Source organism: Myiozetetes cayanensis, unplaced genomic scaffold, assembly GCF_022539395.1.
Source record: "Myiozetetes cayanensis isolate MyiCay16 unplaced genomic scaffold, myiCay2020 scf2-11, whole genome shotgun sequence".
In the NCBI taxonomy this organism is placed as follows: Eukaryota; Metazoa; Chordata; class Aves; order Passeriformes; family Tyrannidae; genus Myiozetetes; species Myiozetetes cayanensis.
Window position 1 is genome coordinate 100,153,866 of NW_026087411.1, and position 16,500 is coordinate 100,170,365.

Consider the following 16,500-nt stretch of genomic DNA (forward strand, 5'->3'; position numbering starts at 1 on the left):
CTTCCCCATGTTTTTCTCTTGTTAAACTCAATCTGTCAAGAGTATTTTTTTTTTACAATGCTAAATGTAAATCAACCCTAGCTGGTTGTACAATGTTATAAGTAATTGAGCTGGCTTGAGCAAAACAGTGAGAAAATATGCTCATAAAATGTCACTTCTGGAAGCCTGTGAAAAGGAGATAACACAGAGCAGGGAAATGTTTGTTCAATTTGGTGACAGCAGTCACTGTTTTCTGCCACCTCAGTAGATGATGATTTTTATGAGCACCTCTCAGACACCAAGCATCTAAAGAGTGTCACCTTTCGGAGTCAGGAGTAGACCCCAGGGGAGCAGCCACCAGTGCTTTCATCTCTGACACTACACAGTTTGAAACACAGATGTACATGGAAATGGGCTACTGTTTCAGTCAATATCAGGCACTGAGGGAGGATGAAAACCTGACAGTGACAGTGGTGCATGTCTGGGAAATCCTGTGTTTACCACCAGGACATGTCACTGATGGTATCCAGGGTGGCTGTTGCCCAGCACTGTACCTGACACAGAGCCTGGACCAGATCCAGGAGCAAAAAAGAGGGATGGAGAGGGCTGTCCAGCTCAGCTGTACTTCCTTCTGCAGGACTGTCCTCCCTGCCAGGTCCTGGTCCCCTGGGAGCTAACACCACTGCTGACTGCTTTTGTTGGGTGGTTTGGCTGTGCCCACCCAGTTTTTAAGGCTGTCCCTCTCTGTGCTGCCTGTAACCCCTGAGGATGCTGTGGTTGCGGCCTGAGGAGTGGCAGGAGATGGAGGATCAGGCTTTCAGGTTGCAAGGTTTCTACTCAGACCTGACAATGGGAAAGCTGTGCCAGAGTCCCTGTGGGGCCAGCTGCTGCTTCTGCACTGGGTACAGAATTCCCATGGGACATGCCATTGCCTGGCACTTCAGAAGGAGCTCAGAGGCTTGCAGCTCATCTGCTGCTGCCAGCGTGGGTTTTGTTTTATGCACGCACAGACTGTGTGTAAGCAGAGCATTGCTGTGCACCTGACACAGCAGGGATGTGCCTCCTCTGCCTCAGCAATGGACAGGGCGCTTTTAGCCCCTGCCCTACATTTAATTGGCTCAGAGTAGTTAATTGCCATAGGGTGGTGCTTTGAAGGATTTTCTGGAAATGCCCACATCTCACCTCACCACCTCTGGAAGTTAGCAATGCTTTGTTCCCATCTCTCACCTCAGCCTCGAAGGTATAGCTTGCAGGGTGACAGCACGTTGCCCACGGAAGTGTGGGCTCACTCCATGAAATTAGCATCAAAAGCCCCATCTGACTCTGGAGGTTGAGTAAGAGATGAGGAGGGAGGTGTCGGTGGCTGCACTGTGCCCCTCGAGGCCTGGACCACGGTCAAGGCAGGCAGCCAAATGCTTTTTTTAGTTTGACAGCAGGGTGGTGGTTACTCTTTACATCATCAGATACTTGTATAAATGTCCAACTGCTAAATATGTCTGGTTTTGTTCTATTTCTGCTCAGCCTCATCAGAGCAGATGATTGCTGTTCACCTCTCTCCACAGTCAATGGGAGCAGGGCCAACTCAGCCCCACTGAGAGAGGTAATAAATTTCTGAGCCGTGGTTACTCCTCCCATGTTTGCCAGGCAAGCTCAATACAGCTTTCTTCTCTATCTAACAAAACTTTGCATGATTTGTGGCTGCAGTCAGTTAGACTGACTTGAGAAATGAAGCAGTTTCCTCACAATCCCTAACTTCTTCCCATTATATTAGTGCTTCCATATGAAACCAGCATGAGCTGGTTTTAAGGTGATTGCTATAGATTATTTACCTCGCATTGAGAGACATTTTGCAGAAGCAGTGGGATGGGACACATTGGCCTGAGTGGAGCCTTGTTCTCCCCTTGTGCCAAGTGAATGGCTTTGAAAATACAAAATATAACCAGGCTCAGGGTGGGTGGCAGGCGCTTGAGCTGGGGCTCAGCACCATGGCAGGCCCCAGGCACGGTGGGATGGAGGAGATCCTCACCCTCAAAAGTCCCATATGCTGTGTCTGAACTCCAGGAGCTGTGAAAGGTGTGTGATTTCATGCTCTGCTCTGGCCTTGCTGATGCAGGATTTTGTCCCTGGTGGCTCAGCCCCCCAAGGGAACTGCCTGAGCTTTGGCTCCCATGATATTTTAGCTTTATTACCAGTTTCTTGCTTTCCATCACTGTCTTATTATCTCCCAATAGCAACAGTTGTGATAATGAGGAATTGCTTGGGAACAATGCTACTGATCCCAGCACTGCTCCCACAAATCACCTTGTCCCATAGCCTAGAACCTACTGGCAGACACTGTTCTAGGAGCCCTGGCATGTACCTGTCTTCACTATTGCAGGAAATTATTTGTTTGAGGGAGATAAGGGTAAGAAGTTCAGGAAAGGAATCAAGAAATGGTCAAAGGAGCAAAACTCTAGCAGTGGTGCTCTGTGGAGACACAGGACACAGGCTGGTCTTGCAGGAGCTGGAAAAAGCAGAGACTTCTGTTTGGTGTCTTACTGTGGTCTGAAATATTTTCTTCTCCCTCAGCAGTTGAACATTATGTTGCCTATGAAGCAGCCAGTTGAGAAACTTCAAACGACCATGTTTTACTAAATATCAGTATTCTGTCATTTCAGAGCGGAGGTAAGAGCTGCCAGGAAGCAGCCATGTAATGCCTGTTTGCAGGTGGTGTGGCTGGCTTGGCTAGCAAGGCTCCAGCTTGCACACCTTTGGCCCATCAGCTGGGGAAAGAGAAGGAAGTGATAAGGAGAATGGAAACCTGAGTGTGGGAGGGTGTGAATTTAACCCAGTCCTTATCTCCATCTCTGGAATTTCCTTTGCAAAGTGTTTTCATAATTGACAGTACAAGATAGGAGGAACGTGTACTCATGGCCAGGGCAGCTACTGGCAGGAGATTGGGGCATTTTAATATTATTTCTAAAAAAGAAGGCAAGAGGGGACTTGAATTTCAGGAAGAAGGAAAGGAGCTCTGATCTCTTCTGCTCCTGCTCCCTACCTTGTGCATGTCCAGTCTGCTAATCGATGTGAAGTCTTGCTCTCCCTTCAATCAGTGCCCAGAGATTTCCAAGAATTATTATGGCTTTATTGGACTGGCTTACAAAGTCCAAACAGTGTGGATCTTCTGCCTGGATTTGAGGCGATTGTGGAAAATGAGTATGGAAGCGGCTGAGGAAGCCTGGTATTCAGCAGGACCCCCTCAGACATGAGCCTCAGGGCCAAGGTGGTGAGGAAGCAGGATCCCAGGGAAAAGAGTATGCAAATTTTCTTGTACTGAGAAATTCATGTGGCAGCACTGGAGAAAAGGGAACTTAAAACTAACACTAAAAAATAACAGAAAAAGATAAAAAAGAGATGGGGACAGCCACAGGGAAGGCAACTATTGCAGAAAATCATAGAGGAATTGCAATTCTGCAATGCAGTGTAGGCAAAGTGTGGTCATATAATGCCTTGCTCTATCCATCTGTGATTGATCTAGGATGCTTACAAACTGGAAGCTTTCCCAGTTTCTGCTAAGAAGGAAACACCAGTAGTAATTCGGCTGCAGAAACATATCTGTTAATAAAACAAAATAATCCCTCTTCTTCCCCAGGGGCTGGTGTGGGAAAGGAGGAGAGTGGATCTGTTTAATGGTTTTAGAAGGAAGGGAGTATAGAAAATGCTGTATCCTTTAAAGGAATGATTTGTGTCTCAGCTTCACTGAAAATGCTAGAGGTCACTGAACCCCCAAGAGGGAGATGTGGCAATACGTGTGGAGGCTCTGTTGGTAAGGGTTGTCTCCTGTTTTAATATTTTTTTTCTGATGGAGTTGCATGAGACCAGAGTGTTTTGCTGTAACAAAATATCAGTGATTAATTTATTGATGTTTTCAGTGTTAAAGCTTTATCTTGAAGATTTTTTTCCTCCTTTCTTTGCTTATGTGTGCCAACAGGCATAGCTGGGGGGACCAGGTTCCTGGCATGCCCTTGAGCTTACTGTGCAATGAAAGAGCATCTTGATGGATGTCAGAAAAAGGACTAATAAAATTATCTATCATAATCCCTTTATGGTCAGTGAAACTTGCCAGTAACTGCTGAGGAAAACATAATATGCCTGAATAACTGTCACGTGAAGTCTTGAAATCACAGCTGGGAATTGAGGAATCTACTGTGTGTTCAGGAAAGCTGGTTCAGTGCATAATTACCATTGGTAAGAAATATTTTCTTTCTGAAACCCATGCTCTGATGACTGCTCAGAGCTGTAACATCTTATTCCCTTTTTTCCCACTGGCTGATTACAGCAGTGCTTGATCAGGGTGGTTACCTGGCTGCTCCCCAGCTTTCTCTCAGTAGCAGTGAATAGGACAGCTTGCTCCAGCTTCTTGCTCCAGGGCAGGCTTGTCAGCCTCTGGTCTGCCCTGGAGCTGTCTTCTGAACTGCTCCCACATCTTCAACACCCTCTCCACCCTTTGTTGTTAGGACTGGGCACAGTGAGTGGGTTTGGTTTGGGATAACAACAACATATCTGGACATCCAGACACCTCATATCAGATGACTTGACTCAGTTGCCTAAATATGGATATTGGTGTCACTTGAGAGACTTCAGGGGGCATAGATGTGAGGCTGGCAGGAGTGGCCCAGGAGGTGTGAAAGGCCTTTGGGGATCATCAAGGTCAGGCAGGATGCTTCAGAATGTCTCAGTGTCTACACACCCCACCTACCTACATTTGGGTGTCTGGATCTTGAGCTCAGCCCCCTGGGGCTGCCCCATGGATGCTCTCCCAAAGGATGTAAGAGGGAAGCAATCATGCTTCCAGTTGTGATCCCTCTGCTGATGGAGCAGAGGACCTGGTGTGCTCCCTTAACCGTGGATTAGCCTGGGAGGCTCCTGATGGAGCTGATGAATCATCACCCAGGAGACCCTCTCTGCAGGGCCAGTCCAGCATTTCATAAATGTGATCTTCAGTTTTCTTCCATAGCGCATGATCCTGCATTTAGGCTCATTAATACCAAGGACATGGTGAGACAGGCCACTTTTACACTCATTATTTACCACCCACCACATCTACCATGTGAGAACTTTGCAGACACCTCAGGACACTGAGCTGGTAATGATATGCCCCTACAGTGACTTTCTAAAATCTATCAGTTAACCAGTTTTAATCCTCACAATGTCACAAAGCAGTGAATCAAATGTGCCCTTACAAAGCAAGGGATTTTTTTTACCAGCTGACTGTACTGCCAAAAGGATAATGGATGCCAATCTTTTTTTGTCACTTACATTCCCATGTAGACCTCTATACCATTCAATATCAGACCTGCATCAATTTATTCACCTTTGAATACAGGTTCAGCACAAGCCCACTTTTCTGTGTTTTCATGGTCCCCTGAGTGCTGCCGACACTTACCTCTCTATATTTTTCTAATTTCCATTAAAGTTCCTAGGGTTAATTACTTCCTTCATATGTAGGTATATTTCTAACTCATCTTTCACTGTCTTGAATGTATTTGGGATCTTTTGTACTGCTGCCTGTTTGTGCACAGGGGCTGACCTGGTAAACAGTCCCTTGCACCGTGTCCTGTCACCACAGGATCACTGCTAGATCCCACAGTGAAACCTGCCCTGGCAGAGCAACAGGACAGGGCATGGAAGGAGCCTGCTTTTCCCAGTTCCTTCTTTGGCTTAATTGTAATTGAACCCTGACAAAAACTGAACCTGCGGGGAAGTGTCTGGCAGATGCCACCAGAAAAATGTGCAATGATAAGTCTCCCTGTTTTCTCTGCCCTGCTGGATGAGTGTAGATGTTATGGGCATCTGGAGCAGAAAGGGGCCAAAATGTTGTACTGTCCCAAAGGTGGGAGGCAGGATCCTTTCTCAGTCCTTTCATGCCAATCTTAAATGGGTGATTTCCTGGGGTAGGAATGCCAGGGTACCCCAGGAAGTCTGGTGGCAGAAGGCGTCCACTTGGCTGAAGATAATCTGCATTTTCCAGAGGGTAAAAAAAATCTCTGCTGGGGAAGAAAAGGTCATTGAGCACAGATAGAGAAGGGATGGAGGACACATAGGACTTCCCTGCAGATGAGTGAGGTCTGAGTGATAACCAAACTGCCTGCTGCTGCCCTAGTTAAGAAAAATGATTTGCAGTCCTGCCTGTGTCTCGTCAATTATTGTCTTTCATAGTTGGAGGGTGGTTTTCTTTGGAACCATTCAGAAGTACAGGGGTCCCATGGCTGCTTTGCTAAGATGGCAAGGTTGTTTTCTGGACCAAGAGGGAAAGGGCAGCTCAAACTGCTGTGTGTCTGCTGTAGCAATGAGGAGATGCTCCAGAAATGCTGATATGTAAGAGCTTTGCTTCACATAAACAACAGGCCTGCCCAGAAATGAAGGATCTGGGTCTGCAGCCTTGAACAGGTAGTTTTGAATGAGTAAGTGCTGGGGAATGTAATCCCCAGGAAACTCCACTGTTCTGTGGTGACTGACAGGTTGCTAGAGCTGGAATGACATATAATTGTCCATATGTGGCAAGAGATCAACCACAGCCTCCAGAACCAGAGCACAGGACTTGCTTGAGGCAAGTAAACGGTGGAGCCATTGCCTTCTGCTGCAGGAAACAAGGTGGTTCCAGCAGCAAGAAAGAGTGACAACCTTCTTGAGCCCAGGTATGAATGCATTGTTGGAAATTGCTATTCTAGCTCCACAATGTGCTCATAGATCCTGAGGAAATTACCAAAATCAGTGGTGCTCTTCTGTATTACTGACTGCTGATGACCAGCAAGTGCAGCTGATTGAAAAGCTTCATTTTTCCAGTTCTTGAGCGTCTTTGAATGCTGGATCATCCACCTGGCATTTGTGGGCCTGTGTCTGCAGCACTCTATCCAGTTTCATGAACAACAAAGAAACATGTTAAGTTTCACCATTACAACCCCATGTGGTCATATATTACCTGCTGATTTTGTCCTGAGAGTTTTAGATATTGGGTAAGGACTTTGAATAGGCAAGAAATGCAGTTTTAAAAAATTAAAGACAGTGGGGATGCCAACCATGTGAGGGCTTTGCTTTCCAATAGCCACTCCAAAGAGGCTGATCGTCAGGTAAGCAGGTGACTAATGATGGTGCTCTCAGACCTGCAAATTAATGGGCTGCATCAGGAAATGTGATATCCTGCCAGAATCATGCTAATAAATACTTGGTTTGTTCTGCTCTAGATTTCTCAGTGAAACAGCCTGTTAAAGTACCTTGGCTCAACAGGTACCTGCAGCTCAGTTTTTGCACAATTATAAATCTTGCAGTAAGTGAAGGTCAACCACCTCTAAAGAGGGAGGGAAGATATCTGGGCAAATTTTTCAAATTGTTGAGTTTTGGTCTAAGTTCTGGGATGCAGAGCATCCTTCTCCTCAGCACAGCTGGGTGAGCATGCAAGGAAATGCTGAGGCCTACCTCCAAACCTGTTGGAGAAAGTGTAGATTGTTGAGACCACTGTTTACCATCTCGGAGGTATTGGCTGACAGCCTCCTCCTGCTCACCTACCCGGTCTCAGCTTATATTTAGAGTATTTAGATTTCTTTTGGCTGCACGTGGAACTCAGGCTTAAGCAGGGACCCTTCAGCATGATGCAAATATCAACCCTGTCTGAGCAGTGGGTGAGGATTTCAGGACTTGGTATGGATGAATGTGGCTGGATGAGACCATACAATCAAATCACCTTCTTCAAATCAGGGGATTTTTTGCACCAGCAAACACTGAGTCAGCTAGTGATGAGTCAGTTATCCTCACTGACTTTCATCAGACCAGTTGCTGCAGTGGTGGGAGGCAGTCAGCAACCTGTAATCATTGTCTATTTGTCCTATAGACAATCTGTATTAAAATGGAAGAAAATCAGCCCTCTGAGCAAGGACAACACTGCCCTGACTGTTACCCAAGGCCAGCACGTTGGTCAGCTGAGAGCCAAGACAATACCACCAGGATGAAGCAGAGGTGTGATGGGGACAGGAGATCTGGGAATGTGAGCTGTGCCTCGTGGGAAGGGGCTTTGCCGTGCTGGCACTGAGGTTGTTGTACCACAACAGCACTACCTGGGACAGAGGATGTTGCTGAGCTCCATCTGCAGCTGATGAGACATGTCAGGGCCTGGGTAGAGGTGGGTGCTGGGACGTGAGGGTGGGAAGCCTGGAGAGAGAGGTGTAAACAGTACGATTATACAACACCCCACACCCACCTCACCCAACTGCCCAGGGCTGCTCTTACTTCCACCCTTCTGAGTGTCTGAATTCCTGTGAACAAAGAAGGCGAGAAACTAACTCAAGTTTGGGGCTGTTTTTTTGTTTTTTTTTTTAATACACACAGTACTCAGAAGTAGTGGCCAGAAGTCATAAGGGCAGAGCATCCTTTCATACAACCAAAGAGAGGGCACAAGCTAGCTGACAGCCCCCATGAGATGCTGAGCACTTCAAAGCAGGGCAGCAGCAGCTACTGCCTTGAACCCAGCTCTGGCAAAGAAGTCACCTTGAAAATGCTGGTCCCAAAAGGCAGTTGCATTGTGGAGGAGGATGCACATGAAGGAGGAACAAATGCAATTGAATTAAACTGCTGTAATAAGAAAATTCAGTTTGGGCACTCATTTCCAAATACCAGCAGCATAGAGTCAGAAAATGGTTCCTCACAGGCCCTCTCCATGTGTTTCTCTCCTTGCACAGCCATTGTCCCCGGGGCAGGGCTTTGATCCCCTGCCCTGGGCCTCTGGGAACAGCAGCTGAACCACAGAGATAGCACAGCTCTTACAATGTGACAGCCCATGGCCACAGCCCAGGGTGGTGGCTCTGGGGTCCTTTATTGGGGTGGGAAGGTAAATGAGTTTGGCTGGGGTGGGGAGGGTGCTGCTGCATCTCTTTGGCAACTCTCCTAGCAGCTGTAGAGGTGGCATGAGATAAGAGAGTGTTACGTGGACACTGGTGAGCTGTTTGGGAGCTGCCTGGTGCTCCTGCTCCTGGCACCTGCTTCCTGGGACAGAGCAGGAATTTGTCTGTGCCTGTTCAGGCTGCCTCCTAGGAGGGTTTTGTGGTGCTCACTCTCCAGAGATGCAGATGTCTATATGGGGTTGTATATTTAGCACGGAAGGTCCCACAAAACACGTCCTGGGTGGGGGCCTGCACTAGTTCAAGGTCCTAAATAGAACCAATGAATGTCATAAGTCTAATCTCTCAGAAACGTTGTCCATTCTGATAAGTCACAGAGGAGAGCTTAGAGCCAAATTTGTTACCTTGAGGCTGATCTGCTGAAATGAATAATCAATTTGAATTTACAGCATCAGAGGTGATGGTGGAGGGGAGTATTCTTGTTTTTCTTCCAAATCCACTCATTACAGCAGTAAATTTAACACAGTACCATTATATAGTTCTGCTGCTCTCCTGCTCCTGACTCTCCTCCAGCCAAGCACAGTGCAAAGCTGGGACACGTAACGTGATCAGGTGACAGTGACCACTCGGACTCATTCAAGGCCACTGTACACCCCACATAACAGAAGAGTCTCCAAGTCATGGAGCTCCTGGTTTCATTAAAATCGCTTCAGGAAAAACATTTTAGTTGACAGAAACAGATCCTTTGTGGAGTTGGATGAGGAAAACTATGTTGTGCAAAAAAGGTAACTTAATATAAAATAAATGCTGACTTTTAAAAGATTATGAATATTCATCTCTTCATACCTGTGTTTTCCCTTTCCTGTGCTATTTATTTAAAACGTGGAACCAGGTGGCATACGGAGTCAGTTTCTCCAGGAAGCCAATTTCTACCTCCAAATGTAGGACTGTGCCATTAGCGTGTATCCAAATGCAGGGATCAGTGTTGAAAGTGAGTATGAATAGTTAGGTAGGAGGGACCAGGGAGAAGGGGAGAACAAGGCAGAGACAAGGACAACGTGGTATTTCCAAGATCTGCATCCCAAACCCGGGTTATTGCTGTTTCCGTATCCGGAAACGAGTTCTGGATTTTGCCAACGCCCCCGAATCATTCCCAAAAAGCCGCGAGACGCAGTTTCTACACCCGCACCCCTCCTCCCAAGCGCGGGAAGGGGGGGCGGGGCCGGGGGCGGGGCCTCCTCTCGCTCTCTCCCGCCTTTTCCGCGCGCCGCTGGCGCCAAAGCGAAGGGCGGGTCTCTTCCTCCCGCCACGGCTGCCACAATAGGGGGCGGGGCCTCGCCCGGCTTTCCAGCCAATGGGAGAACGGGGGCGGGCGGCGGTGGGCGTTGCGAGGGCTGTGATTGGTCAGCTGGCCGTTCTGGCGCCAAGTTCGAAGCGAATATAAAGGGGCGGCGCGGGCTCTTCCCTTCCTGCCGCTCATTCCCACCGCTGCCGCCGCTGCTTTACCCGCATCCTCAGCCATGCTGTCTGCCCGCGCCCCGCTCGCCGCCCGCCACGACCAGCCCCAGCCCCGGCTGTCGCCCAAGAAGGGCCAGTCTCCTATGAAGAGCCTGTCGCCCATGAAGGGCCTGGCGCTGAGCGACAAGGAGAACACGGTGAGAGCCCGCCCGCCCTTCCGCTGTCCCTGCTCGGTAGCGCGGCAGCCCGCTCAGCCTGCCCCTCTCTCCCTGCAGCCCCCCTCGCTCAGCAGCGCCCGCGTCCTGGCCAGCAAGACGGCCCGCAAGATCTTCCAGGAGAACGACGGGAACTCGGTGAGTGCATAACGCCCGGGCACGGCGCCGTGCCCGCCCTTCTCCCCTTCCCCGGGGGCTCCTGCAAACCCCGCTCCGCTCTCACAGTCGGTGGTTTCTCCTTTCTCGGAGATGTCAGAAATTGCATCGAATGTTCTGAGGATCATCAGAACAAGGATCATCAAATCTAGCTCCTAAAATTAATACGGGGATCGACCTCACAACCTCGGTGCTATCAGCACCACGATCTAACCAACTGAGCTAATCTCAGGTTCTGTCCCCACAGGGGGCTGCGCTCTCCTTTCCCTCTCCCTCACGGGGGTCATCCCCCCCCTTTTCCTCCCGCTCCCGGGGTCTTTTCCCCCCCCCCCCCCTTTCCCTCTTCCTCACGGGAGTCTCTTCCCCCCCTCCCCTCGGGGATCCCTTCCCCTCTTTCCCTCTCCTCACGGGGGTCCCTTCCCCCCCCCTCTTTCCCTCTCCCTCACGGGGGTCCCTTCCCCCCCTTTTCCCGCTCCCTCACGGGGGTCTCCTCAGGAGCTCCCCCCTCAGTTTCCCTCCCCAGCCCGGCTCCGCCCCAGCCCCCCCGCAGGCCGGAGCCGAGCCGGAGCCGCTCTCCCGCTGCTCCAGGTGCCGCGGGGCGCGGAGGAGGAGCCGCTGCTGCGGGAGAACCCCCGCCGGTTCGTCATCTTCCCCATCCAGTACCACGACATCTGGCAGATGTACAAGAAGGCCGAGGCCTCCTTCTGGACGGCGGAGGAGGTGAGGGAGGGGCGGGCGGTGCGTGGGGCAGCGCCGGCACTCGGGTCCGGCCTCCTGCCTGGGGCACCGCTTCTTACCTTCTGGCAATGTCCTAGGTGGACCTTTCCAAAGACATCCAGCACTGGGAGTCCCTGAAGCCAGAGGAGAAGTACTTCATTTCTCATGTCCTCGCCTTCTTTGCTGCCAGCGATGGCATTGTCAATGAGAACTTGGTGAGTGTGCAGAAATAGTCCAGACAGGAATACCACTTTGGGAAGATAACCAGATAACTCCATGTTCAACACTTGCTGTGGGTGATCCCAGGTCGTGTGCTTGATCATGGGAGTGTTACTGCATTATGACATATAGTGCTGTCCTATGTTAATTAGCAAGTTGGGGTTAGTTTTGTAATCCACAAGTTTGTCTACTCCCCGTAGGGCCCTGAGTGCTGCCTTACAGTAACGCCTGCCTGGTTCAGAGCCCTTGTTCTGCTTCCACCCTATCAGTGCTCTTCTCCCTCGTAGGGGATAAGTAAAACAAAGAAATTTTTCTATTTTTCTTGGGAACAAAGAATGCCTCATGACTTGAAGCTGTGAAGGGTTACTGCCCTGCATATTACTGTTAATGATCCACATGTCTGGAATTAATCTGAAGATTTTGTGAGCTGACCAAGAACTGGTCTACACAGCATCAATGCCTCTAACCTGCAGTTTATAAACACTTATGCAAACACTCATTTATTTCCTCTAGGTGGAGCGGTTCAGTCAAGAAGTACAAATCACAGAAGCTCGTTGTTTCTATGGCTTCCAGATTGCCATGGAAAATATACATTCAGAAATGTACAGTCTTCTTATTGACACCTACATTAAGGATTCTAGAGAGAGGTTTGTATTGCTTGATGATGAAAAGTTCAAAACCTGCTAAATATTCATATTTAAATGCTGCATATCAGTTGTTCTCTGACTTTCAGGCTAATTTTAGGGTGTAAACTAGACTTATATAAAATACCACTGCTGCTTAAGAGCAGTTTTACTTCAGCATATCTTTTTAATCTGAAGTGCAAGAACATGCTTAGCTAAGAGCAAAACTGAAACCACTCAATACTGAAATGTAGGAATGAAACTATGTAAAAAGTGGAGTGTTCAAATAAGGGGAGTATGTTAAACTACAGCAAGTGCTCATGTGGAGGACCCCTGCACCTAGTAGGAAACTATGTAGGAAAGTTTCTCTGAGAACACTATCCCTTCTATTAAAATATTATTTCTCAAACCCAGTGCATTTATTGAACAGCTAAGCGTTTAAACAGCATGTGCTACCCTTACCACACTATTTTGCTTGGGGGAAGAAAGGAATGTTGCATTTGCTGAAGAGTGGCCTTTGGTCTTGATTAAAAGTAAGATGATATTGTAAAATTTTCATAATGAGATGACTCAGTTAAAGAACGATGTCTTTAAACTAACAATTTGGAGCAGTCCAGACTGAGCTGTTCTTGTGTTGTCAAACCAATACCCTGTTGAGTGAAATGTCATGTGATATTGCAGTGCTATTTGCAGTTTATATATATTGCTACTACTTGGAAATCTGGCCATGTAATTTCTACTCTTAAGATGCTAAGTTCCAGCAAGAATTGCTTGCATGAGAGGCCTGCTGCCTTGGCACTGGAAAGTGAAGCCTGGTTGATTTGTAGTTTTTGAAAGCTTCCTTCAAGTGCAGCACTTTGTAAAACAGTTCTCCCCTTGATATGGTCACGAGAATTCATGTGAACTGATTTTAATGTGATGGGTAGGTGAAGAAAAGGTAGTTAATTGATCAAATAAAGCTAGATTTGTGCCAAGTAAGATGGGCTGGAGAAGGATGAAGGTGCAGAGCATGTTTGAGTGATGAGACTGTTTATGGCAGTGCATGCTGATGTGCCTATGTCCATCCTAATGAGTTTTATTTTTTTCAGGGAGTTTCTTTTTAATGCTATTGAAACATTACCATGTGTTAAAAAGAAGGCTGACTGGGCCATGTGCTGGATTGGGGACAAGAAAGCAACATATGGTGAGTTCATCTTTTGGAAGCAAAGTGAAATTCCTTCCCTAAAGGTGGAGGAACCACCATTTCTCCAGACTTCACAATTCACAGGGATGGATTATTGTTGTCACAGGGAAAGTCCATGCTCTCCAGTATAGGCTGGTGGTAAAATTGTATTTCATCTTCAAACAAGCTACTGACAGGAATTTTTGTTAAATTACTGTCATTGTGAATAATAAGGTCGTGTGGCAATCGTTGTATACCTGACTAGATGGTCAAGTTGTTAATTGCTGTCACGTGCCTGGAGCTGCACTGGCCATCTATAGCCAGGAAACATGTCTGGTTGGAGGCTGTAGCTCCTCAGCCTTGCTAATTGCTGCTGTCTTTAAAGGTGAGATGAGATGGTACAGATCATTATTTCACTAGCATTAAAGCATTCTTCATGGCCGAAGTTCCTTACTTAATCAAAGATGAGCAGACACTGGCTTAAATCAGCTGCCAAAATGACTGCTTTTCCAGTGAGCTGTCTGAAAAAGGGCAATATTGATGGTTAACCCAGGGGGAAGGAGCCTTGGCTTCAGCTACTTAGTAGCCAGTCCATTTAGTTCTTGCTTCCACTACTATTTGTTTTGTTTAATGACTAGAAATCCTTGCTGTAATAGTTTTTAGGACAGGCCATAGCTCACTTAAGCAGAAGCAACTTCATTCGCCTTGCAGGATGCAGTTCACCAATCTATTTGCAACTTCTGGTTATTTATTAATTGTGCTAAGTTTCCTGTGTGAGTAAATATTACTATCAATCTTCTCTTAACAGGAGAACGTGTAGTAGCCTTTGCAGCCGTGGAAGGAATCTTCTTTTCTGGCTCGTTTGCATCAATTTTTTGGCTGAAGAAAAGAGGATTAATGCCTGGACTCACTTTTTCTAATGAACTCATCAGTAGAGACGAGGTATGAGTCAAATTCTAGCAGTTTAAGATGGTAATGTGCCACAGTAGCTCAAAGGAATGATACTCAATTGGAGTATATTTAGAAACAGGCAGTAAGGCTCACTAAAGTGTGCAAACGTGTCATTGTGGATCTTGCAGCAGGGAATGAATGAGCTTGACATTTTACTTCCTCTAAAGTAGTTTAAGGGTTCTCACCAACTCTTGCAGTGGTTGCACCTCACCATTTGGAGCAGGTGCAGCTCATAATGGCTGAACTTGCTCGTGTGATGCCTTCTGGTGAGGCAAAAAGTTGTCTGTAGGGAACACTAAATAATGTGGCAAGGGCCAAGGTGATGCCACTTACTCTGTGCTCTTTTAGATTTGTGTTCCTGAAATAATTTTCTGAAAATTCCTTCCAGGGTTTGCACTGTGATTTTGCCTGCCTCATGTTCAAGCACCTGATACACAAACCATCAGAGGAGAGAGTAAGGGAAATCATCATGAATGCTGTTCTCATAGAGCAGGTAATTGTCTGCCCCTTGTTTAGGGACTTGATTGCAATTAAACAAAGCTGGAGAGCTGTTGGGCATAAAATTAACTTGGCTAGCACCAAGTGCATGCCAGTTGCTGTACGTGAAATGCTTGTTATCTGCAGGAGTTCTTGACAGAGGCACTGCCTGTGAAGCTGATCGGCATGAACTGCACTTTAATGAAACAGTACATAGAGTTTGTGGCAGACCGGCTGATGCTGGAACTGGGATTTAACAAGGTAATGTTCTAATACATAATACACAGAATATTTCTTGGAGAAAAGCTACTATTAAGTTTAATTTCCTTCAGAAATCCAAATTGGCTGCAGCAATATTGGTTTAACTTCTAAAATCACTGAGCAGTCCTGCTGCTAGGTCCTGTGTGGAGACCCACAGAAGGAAGAGCAAAAGGGTGCTAATGGAAGAAGTGTTATGAATAGCTGTGCTTCTGTCAGCTGCAGCTAAAAGACAGGAACAAATATGGTAGAGAAGGCTTGGGGCAGAGATTTTTGTTCACTACATAGTGAGCCCGTCGATGCTGCCATTAGACTCCTTCCAGCTGGTCTGTAGTGCTCTTGCATACTCAAGATGTGAACATTAGCAGTGACTATAGAATTGCCTGTGTATTTCAGATATACAAAGCAGAGAATCCTTTTGACTTCATGGAAAACATTTCTTTGGAAGGCAAGACCAATTTCTTTGAGAAGCGAGTAGGTGAATATCAGAGGATGGGAGTCATGTCGAAGCCCACAGACAACTCTTTCACCCTGGATGCAGAATTTTAAATTGAACTTGGACCATAAGCATTAATGTACATAACACTGTTTACAGGGAAACATTCTATATATTGGGTCACAGTGTGACTTGATTTCTGTACTAAAATCCCACTCTTGTAAAGTATGGTGATATTGGTATATTTTAGGAGGCTGGTGTAGCTCCAACAGTAAAATCTCTTTTAGACTTTGCCAATGGTGTTAATGTGTAGAATGTTTAGATGTATCTTACAGTACATGCTATTCCATTTCATGAAAGATACAGGCACTTCATTCTGCAAGATAAGTTGTGGGCACTGACCTCTGGCTTCTGCTGTTCTCACCATAAACAAAGGAACTGTTGTAAATTTGTGGAATAGTCTGTAGAAAATTCTGGAGGCAACTACATGATCTCACTGCTTTCTTAGCAGGTTTTAAGTTTACCTTTTTACTATTGTTTTAATAGTTTGTACATAAACCTGGCACTTTAATGTGTAAAATAAACAACTGTCTTGTAATACTCAACAATAGTAAAATGCAAGTAAAAATCTTTTTTCATGACTTGTGCTTCTTTCTGGGTAAGTAATTGAAAAATGGTGCTGTGAATCAAACTATTTATCTTGAAATATATTGAAGAACAGGAAAAAACTTGGTATGGAAGGTAAAGGATTAAGTTGAATATTCTGAGTACTGAAAATTGGGATGCAGCTGGCTTCTGGACTTGATTTCTTCTTTACTATCTGGGAACAGTATTTCACGTAATGAAGAGGTGGTTGGATTCAGTGTTGTACTGGCTTCAGTGCTCCAGTGGGCAAAGCTGTGAGCTGATTTCCTTCTGAATCGCAGATTCTGTGAGGAAATGCAAGTTCTGCAGGAAATTGTTGCTTAGTCATGTGGTT

At 46.7% G+C, this 16,500-nt stretch overlaps 1 protein-coding gene across 1 annotated transcript; it reads left to right on the forward strand.

Moving 5' to 3' along the window:
- Positions 1-10,369: 10,369 nt before the first annotated feature.
- On the forward strand, positions 10,370-16,078 carry RRM2 (ribonucleotide reductase regulatory subunit M2). Its single transcript, XM_050315727.1, has 9 exons — positions 10,370-10,660; positions 11,267-11,398; positions 11,494-11,610; positions 12,128-12,261; positions 13,326-13,420; positions 14,208-14,341; positions 14,739-14,843; positions 14,975-15,088; positions 15,482-16,078. Exons 1-9 carry the CDS (start codon positions 10,370-10,372, stop codon positions 15,632-15,634), a joined length of 1,275 nt encoding a protein of 424 aa, XP_050171684.1. The 3' UTR covers positions 15,635-16,078.
- The last annotated feature ends 422 nt before the right edge of the window (positions 16,079-16,500 follow it).